General features: G+C 41.4%; 1 protein-coding gene across 1 annotated transcript in view; it reads left to right on the top strand.

Moving 5' to 3' along the window:
- Positions 1 to 5406: 5406 nt before the first annotated feature.
- Positions 5407 to 9024, top strand: part of LOC114062789 (transmembrane protein 132C-like) — a gene marked incomplete at its 3' end in the record, with an annotated part of 69011 nt that continues 65393 nt past the window's right edge. The window contains exon 1 of the mRNA XM_027894639.1: positions 5407 to 5710. Within this exon, the coding sequence (XP_027750440.1) occupies positions 5407 to 5710 (304 nt within the window). The remainder of the gene's footprint in view (positions 5711 to 9024) is intronic.

A 9024-nucleotide genomic window follows, 5' to 3' on the forward strand; every position in this document is an offset into this window, starting at 1 on the left:
TTTTTTTTTTTTTTTTTTTTTTTTTTTTTTTTTTTTTTTTTTTTTTTTTTTTTTTTTTTTTTTTTGGCAATTCCCTGACCTATTGTCCCCGCTATCCATAAGATACTTACGTGTAATCCTTAAGAAGTGAGATTTATCACCGTGTCTTTGAAGTACAAAGGATCACAAGCCTCTTTCCTGATGGCTAAGATATATTTTTGAAGTCAGTGCACAATTTTTAAGTGTTTCTTTTCTTGTTCACATACCACCAATGTCATTGCACTCTGCACACAATAACTCACCATCTGTAGGATGGGAGCACAAGGCAAGGGACATCTTTAGGCTTTACTTTGTGATTTGCCTGAGCTGTTGCTTGTGAGCTCTCAGTGTGCTGTGAATTAAATAACTCTGTGCTCTGTCTGACATCTCAGGCATCATCCGCGTCTCTGGCAATTGCTGACTTTTTTAAAAAGTAATTTCTGCATTAGAAAATCAGATGTCTTTTCTAGAGTGACCAGAAAATTCACATCATACCAACACTGCAATATCTCCAAAGCATTTCTTGGTGCAAGATCACTTGCAGAAAGGCTTGCACAGATAATACAGAGCTCAGCGAGACTTTCTGCCTGCGTGGAATTATCTGGCAATATCGGTTTTCCAGGAAACTGATTCAAGAGATGGGAAGTACAACGAAAGAAAATGTTTTTTGGGATGTGATAAACTTTGGGCAAGAACTGAAGGAAGGAGTTTGTCTTATCTGTTTGTTTGCCTCATCTGGAAGAGACTGTTCCCATCCTAGAGGAGCTGACGTGTTGATTAAAGCACAGAAGAACACTCTTGCCAAAAATGCTGCTACACCAACCTGATGGGGACAACTCAATGTACCAGCTTCCCACTAGCACTATGGAAGTTGGAAAAGAAAGGGAACAGCAACAGCCCCAGGCAAATAAAAGGTTTCTGGGTGTTTGTTCTCCACAAACCAGTGACAGCTTCAGCTTTTCAAAAATGGGAAAATATGGTTTTACCAGTCCCACTTTCTCTAGAGATTGTGAGAGGAATCCAAGCCTCCTGCTGCTGCTCTTGCTAGTGGAAGATACAAGGGAAGAAAATTAGTAAAATGGGCATCCAGAGTGACGTTTTGGAAATCACTCTTCTTATGTTGTCTGATTGCTGAATTCTTCTGGCCTCTCTGCAGCTGTAGTTCTGTATAAAAGCTGCTAAGCTGCAGTGTTATGAGCAAAGGTTTAACAAATAATAGCCTGGGATCTATTTATTTCCATCTGCAAATTTATACATCTTTCTATTCAAATTTGCATAATGAAAAGTATCTTAGAATCCAGATGCTCATGGGCTTGGGAGGGACGAATTTTGATGCCTCGGGTACAGACCTGACCTGCTGTGCTGGGAAGTCAATGAAGTGTTTTCCCTCCCTAAAGTGAACTCTGTCCCAGCATTTCAGTGTTTTTCTGTTCTTGTCAAACAAAAGTCCACATTTCGTTATTTGAGGACTTTCCTTCAGCAATCACCGCTTCTCTGAAAGGTCTGAGCAAACAATCTGTGATCCAGCAGTGACGAGAACGGCACATAGGAAGGCATTTCCAGTCCCAAGCTTGTAAACAATCACAATCTCACATTCCCCAGGAACAACACAATTGCCAGCTGAAGTGGAACCTCAGTCTTGGCCAGGATCATTGATCACAGTATAAGGAAAAAAGGCATGTTGGTAAAATTTAATAATATTTCCACCACACCCACTCACGCAGTACAGATCTTCAACTATTAGTAATCTCATTTTCTTAGATCCCAAACCTGCATCTTTCAGAGTGGAAATGTATCAGTATAAAGATTTCACATAACTTCTTAATGTAATGATGAAAACGTTCTTGTCCTTTTCCTCAGTGGCCAAAGTTTACAATGATTCACTCCACATTTAATGAAGTCCAACACTTACCACATCAAAAAGTTAGTTAATATTACAATGGAAACTTCATTTTTACGTAGTCCCATTGTAGCAGAATGTCAGCACCAGCATTTTCAGACTGACATACTCTGGAGGCAAGAGCTCTTTGGATTTGCTCTTGTTGACTTTCAGCTACAGGGTTTTTTTTCTTCATTCACTTTTACAAACTCTATCAGGGTGCAAGATCATGTCAGTCTTTGCTGATGTCACAAACTCCCACTCCAGGTTATGGTTCAGACATTTGGCACACCTACCCTTCTTTTATCCCTTTTTTGAGTCCTTTACCTTCCAGTTTGCTAAACCTACAGCCTTTCACCCCAGGGATCACAGCAAGTATTCTCATGACCACAGCAGCTCAGAGTGGTTGAACAAAAATGGTCCTTGAGCAGAATCTGGTTGCAGCATGAGGATCACGGCATGGAAAGTTTGGGAATCAGTGTTCCCAAACAGCTCGTGAAACAGCAGACTTAGACCATTTCATTCTCTTTGCATTTTTCCAGTTAATACATGAAAGAGGATTTTGTAACCTCCCTGGTAGGTCATTAAGCTTTGTAAAACTCCAGTCGTGGGACACAAGTCAGAAGTTGTTTCAGATAGAGTTTTTGATAAATTAGTTCATATGTTTGCACAGCTTTTTCTAAAAACACTTTGGTAGCTGTTCCAGCCCATATTTTATTATCACTCTGTTACCCCAAGCCCCCTGTTCTTTTTGTATCTTTTTATCAGTAAGATGGAACAATATCACATTCTGATTTTGTAACATGCTGTATATTCTGTTATTAGAGGAGCTGTTCCTCGTTTGAATTCCCTCAGCCAGAAAATATTATTTGTTCAACAAAGTAATGAATTTTGGTATAATAAACCAGCATTTGCTCATCATTTTACTGATGGCTGGTGTTACCAACACGATAGAAAACAACTGCACGCGGAAAATACAAGCAAGCCTCGAGTTGCTTAAAACAACTATCCTGGCATCAGAAAATGAGTGGAGCTTTTAAAAAAAAAATCCCATTCTTTACGTGGAGCTGTACGACAGGGCCCTCTGCCGTGCGAGCCCTGGTAGGAATGGCAAAAACAGCCGGCTGGAAAACGCTGCTCCTGTTAAGTGCTCGCGGTGGAAACTGGTTGGGCTTTCACGGGGGTTTAAAGACCTTTCTCGGAGCAAGAGGCAAGTGCTCATTGTTTACCACTCGCTCCGGGCTCCTGGGAAGGTCAGACAGATCCCCTAACCCTGTCAGGTGGCAAAGCCATCTGGCTCGATCAGGGGCTGATCTGATTTCTGTTTCATAAACTGAACTCCTCAGTCACTTGAAAGAGAGACAATGGCCTTTTCAATGACCTGAGCTCTTTCACCCTTTGTTGCTCTGTTTAAATAATATATGTCTCTTTGGTCCTTTGGCAAGAATGCTTGACCTTGTAAATGTGGCCATTCACGGTGCTCTGTGGTGCTGGAATGTGCTTTCATAATGCTCGAAGGCTTCTTTATATTATCTAAGGCAAATGTTTGTTTATGAAAGTTGAAGTAAAACATTCACATGATCAAAAGAAAAATGAACAGGCACCTGGAATGCAAAGGAAAAAGATCCCTCCTAAGAGGGAACTTCTCTTGTTTCAGCTACTGTTCTGAGTCCAGTTAGGAGAGATGAAAACATTCCTCTCACTTAACTCTGAAATTAGAAAAGGAACAGGAACCATTAAAAAATAAAATAAAATCACAATTAATATCCTGACTAATTTGCTCTCCTGTATTTGTGAACTGCTGATACACTGCTGCCAACAGTTATATTAGCCCACTATAACAGTGCAGAAGGGACTCTGGTGACCTTTCCTTGTGCCCTTGTGCTTCCTGTGATGGGGAGAACTGTTCCACAGAGAAACTTAAGTCAAAGTCCTTCTAATTTGGTACCCAAGTGGAACTGAGATGCTGAAATGTATTTTGAGGCTTTCTTTTTTATCAAAACTATCAAATTAACAGAAGTTGGGTAGCTAAGAAGGGGGATAAAACCAATAAACCAGCAAGATCTGGTTTGCTTTGGCCACTTAAGCTGTGAGCGTAGGAAATTCAGCAGAATGTGACGTTTAAATCATTGTCAGCCATCAGAAGGAAAGAGCTTTTGTGAATTAAATGACAAACATCTGCTGGCTGATATTCTAGAACACAGTGAACCCTTCAGACCTGCTATTGTCCTTGTAAGTCAGGAGGTGGATTTTAGAGATGTTTTGGAGAAGAAGGTTGGGATTTCTACCTTGGAAGGAGAAAGAAAGCAGCATTAAACATATCTTGTGACTGTTCTGTCAAAAAACATCACTTCAGGAAATTGAGCTGCTTTTTGTAACCACGAAGCCTGATGTATCTGCTGCTAAGGAGGGAAGTACAGGCAGACTTACCCACCCCCTCAGGAGTTTCTGTGGATCTCAGGGCGTTTTGTAAGTGGGGATGTCAGAAGCCAAACTGTGGTCTTAAGATCACAACTATCTAATGGGAACATAATGAATAGTCTCTGGCTCATCTGTAGAGTCACATTGCCTCTTGTTTTTATTCAAAATTCCAATTATGGTAACAGTGATGGTGGTTTCTGCAAGAAATGTCCGGGGCTGACTGTTGGCCAACAACCTACTTCTCTAAAGCCTCGTGCCTGAAGTTTGTCCCTCAGCATTTCTGGAGACAAGTGGAATGCTCTGGTAGAACTTCATAGCGTATTTCAGGCCTGCTAATTCATTTTATTCTCTGGAGACATTCATAAGGTATGGCTTAGTCCTACGATTGCTTCATTTTATGATATAATTTAGGCACTTGGAGGAAGTTTTTGAAAGTAAATAGGCAAATCAAAGTCTTTGGAACCTTCAGAAGAGCCAAGAAGCTGCAACAAAACAGTTTTCTGCAGCACAGATTTCTTAAAACCTGTCTAGATGGATATCCTAAGCCTTTAGATGCCTAAATGTTTGTTTGTTTTAAATAATTCCCCAGTTCTGTTTGTTTGTGGTTTGTTGTTTTGTTGGGGTTTCTGTTTGTTGCAAATGTCCTTCATTTGATTGAGGAAAAAAAAAATAAAAGCATGCAGAAGTAACATCTAAAAGTTCCCACCCCTCACTAGATTACTATTAATTTTTAAGTAGGACTATTTAATTGCATCTCCACCAATTTACATCAGTTATTTGGCCGCAGCAATCAAACAGCTCCTAAAGCAATTTGAAGTATTACACTCTTGTAAGGCCGCATTTGTTTTGCAACGTTTTCTTTATAAACTAACACGCATTAGTTTGGAACATTATCCCCATCAGCCTTGGGGACTGTTGAAAAGCAGCAGCTCTATGAAAGATTGAATTTCAGCGTTTCAGGTCCTATTATGCCGGGTAATTAAACGAGAGCCTCCGCTAATTGTGCCGCATCAAAGCCCGACAATGCCTGGGAAGAAAGCGGCGCGTTCCATTCATTAAGCAAGGATAAATGCGCTCGTCGTGACCGAATGATCCCCCGCGATCGCGGAGCGGGACGCGGAGATTCCAAGAGCGCTCCCGGGGGGGCACCGCGCGCTCCTCGGCACCAGGGGGCGCTGCGGGCACTGCGAACCCATCCCGGGAACATCATCCCGGGAAACCCATCCCGGCATCCCAAACCTCGGGATACAGCACCTCCAGAGCGACCCCGCGCCCCAATCCGCCTTCAGAGCCGCTGGCCGACGGCTCTGCCCCGGTCGCTGCCCGAGAATCGACCGCGCCAGCACCGCCACAGCACGCCGGGGATGCTGGAACGCCACTTGAGGGGAACCGGTAATTGTCACCCCGCGTTCAAAGCAAGGGCTGAACTCCAGCTCAGTGTCACCAGGGTTCACCTGGATTAGCAATTTAGCCACTTGGAAGTGGATATCCTTTCTCGGGATGCAGCCCGCAGCAGATCTGACTTGAATATTTCAAAGTAATTCCAGCAGGAAAGTGACAAACACCTTTGCAATATTAGACAGGATTTTTGTTTCTTGAGTGAGTCAGTACACGTGAAAACAATTAATTGTCTTAAAACTGAAACCAGGACGCTGATTCACACTGCAGGAAACATTCTGCATTGTTTCATACTTAAACCCCCATCTCTCTTGGGGATGGTCGTGAGCATGGCCAGCAGTTGGACTCAGTGATCCTTGTGGGTCCCTTCCAACTTGGCATGTTCTGTGATGCTGTGATTTACTTTACTTTATGCAAATAAATATAAGAGAATGACTAAGAGGGATCAGAAATACTCGTGGATGAATTGTTCCAGAGGTTATTCATGTACGTAAATGCTACAAGATATACACATGGAAAATGCTATATAAGACACAGACATTACTGGTTTATAGATTTCCATTGCAATGGAATCTACAGCTCATAATTAGTCCAGCATGGCCCTTCCCAAGACTATGTAGTCCCAGGTTCTAATACTTGGATAAAACAAAAAAAGCAAAGAGAAGAATCATTAAAAATACTGCCAGGGATTTCAGTAAGTATTTGCTGTATAAAAACAAATACTTGGTCTTGGCTTTGTTCAAATTCTGCCACATTTTCTGTCCTGGCTGAGGAGAAAGATCCAACTCTTCAAAAATTCCAGATACTGAAAATTTTGGAAGAGCTTTTGCATGCACATAATTTTTTTTATGTAAGTGCAGAAATTAAATTTGCCTCTAGCTAAAGGCATGGCTTTTCTACACAGCTGATGTGTGAGGTGAAGCCTTTGCAACCAGAAGTTCAAGTGCTGAAAAGATTCACAGATCCAGATATGCTTTGTATCAAATGCCCCATTTTAAATGTCCTTTACCTTGTTGTTGCTTTCCTGGATGTGGTTCCAAGAAGCTTCTCATTGATAAACTTGGCAAATGGTGGAGTTAAAGGGAAGATACTTCTACACTTACTTTCCTAAACTTACTGTGAATAGAATCAGACAATAAATACCTAAAACTGTGTTAACCACGTGGCATTTTGTCTCCATTGCTAACAAAATTGACCTCAAATGGTGGGACAGAAGTCCACGTATTTAATCCCTTTGATATCAGTGATTGAATATTTACTTTGATGGGAATATTTAATTTGATCCATGCAACAGATACATATTGTGTACTAGGAAAGCTCACAGCCAGGGGAGCTGGTTCCTTTTGCAAATAACAGTATCTTGGGATCCCAAGTCCCTGCTAAAAACATTTGTCAACCAAAGAGATGACAATGCCAGGCACCGTGGTAGAAAAACACATTTCAGATGTGCTGAATATAAAGGCAGGCCATGCTGTCTGCATTCAGCACGAATGACTAACTGTGAGAGATCCAAGTTATATCTCTATTACAAGGATAGATGCTGACACTGAAGCATAATAAAATCATTTTAAATGGCAATACTCCTAACTGCAAAACAAAGCATAGGAGACAGAAGAGAGATGATAATGCACCCAGGTACAAGGATGAGATAAAACTGAACGCTGAACATTTTTTCTTTCTATTCCTTTATGTGCCTTCAGATCTCTGGCAGAATTTGGAGTGCACCCCTCTCTCTGCCTTTCCTTCTGCTGGAGCCCTGTACATGGGACAATACAGAATGCAATTACAGGATGGCCACTCGCAGTGAACAGGCCACAGTCACATTCCAAGGACTTAACATTCTACATTTAAAGAGAAGGTGTTATGGAAAGTATAATTCTGAATAAAAATGAGTGAGCAGAGGGTCACACATAAAATGGGAGTGCTATTTATTCACTTAGTCCTAATGATTTAAAGAATGGTTGCATATATGAAGCTCTTTCCTCTCCCAGTCCATACACAAACCTTGTGGTGTCATTAGCCCATTAGACACATAAGGGCACTGAGGGAGTGTAGGTGACTGGTCTGAGGTCACACTGAAAGGCAGAGCTGTTTGTATGATGTAGTGCCCTGACAACAATACAAGGCAAACTAAAACTGAGAAGGAGTTCAATGTGCCTGTGAGTAAAAGGCACAGTCAGTGCTAAACGATCACATCCAAACCCACTCACATGTACTGAGGGCAAGCCTTGAGCTTGGCTCAATTGCAGAGTAGTGGCCAAAGATTACTTTAAGTTACATAACGATTAAAATCAAGGTTACAGACTGCAGTGTCTGTTATACTCGAGTATGTCACGAGTGCTGAACTGCTGCAACATCACAATCCCAACACGTATTTTCTAAAGCCCTATCAGGTTATTCCTTCTCATACACTTTTGCATCCAGTCCAGTCTTAGGGTTGGTTGACAGGTTTTCCATTTTCTTTTGATATTGAAAATCGGCATTGCACAAAATTTTGTAATTTTTTCCCCCTCTAAACTCCCACATTTTCATGTTAAGGAAAGAGAGCAAAATCGTGTACTTTCAACTATTTTCCATTTTGTGATGAACATTATACATCCCGGGTGCAGTATGAGACAACCTGATAGCTTTTGGACAGCTGTAAGTACCTGTTGCAACGCTCAATCACCTACACAAAGCGTTACTTCTCAAAGTAAACGATCATGTTTTCACCTGAGAAATGCCGGTGAGGTCCATCTGACTCACAGAACTTCTGCATGGATGCAGTGGGTGCATCAACAGAATACAAACTGTATCAAGCACCTCAGTGCCAGGCTTAGCACTGGGCCAGACTTCAAAACTTAAACTCCTGAGATTCTTGCAGAACTACACTAAAAGTATCCCTTGATGAAATATTTACTGCAAGTCAACCCCCCCCCCCCAAAACTGTGACAAAATCTATGGAAAACGAAGTTCAAAATTGAGTTCATGCTATTCATTCGCTACATTCAAGACAAATGCCTTGAAACATCATTTCTAACACGTGCTGCAGCCTAGGGTTAAACTAGGGGTAAAAATCACTGGAAGCAAAAATCTCTTACCAATCCCCTAATCACTTGAGTAACCCTTTGACAAGGTAAGACCTGGACTTGGGGATGAAATTTCCATGAACTTCAGTGTGAACAGAATCAAACTCTCAGGACCAAATTCATCTTCATGCATGTTCTGTATTTTCTGCAAACTAACCTGAAAGTCAGCTGGACAATCTGAGGAGCAGCATAATAATCACCATGAATAAAATGTCAGAATCTAACTTTAAACCTACAAAC

This window comes from Empidonax traillii, unplaced genomic scaffold (assembly GCF_003031625.1).
Source record: "Empidonax traillii isolate 1590-97213 ecotype Southwest subspecies unplaced genomic scaffold, ASM303162v1 scaffold435:size587000, whole genome shotgun sequence".
In the NCBI taxonomy this organism is placed as follows: Eukaryota; Metazoa; Chordata; class Aves; order Passeriformes; family Tyrannidae; genus Empidonax; species Empidonax traillii.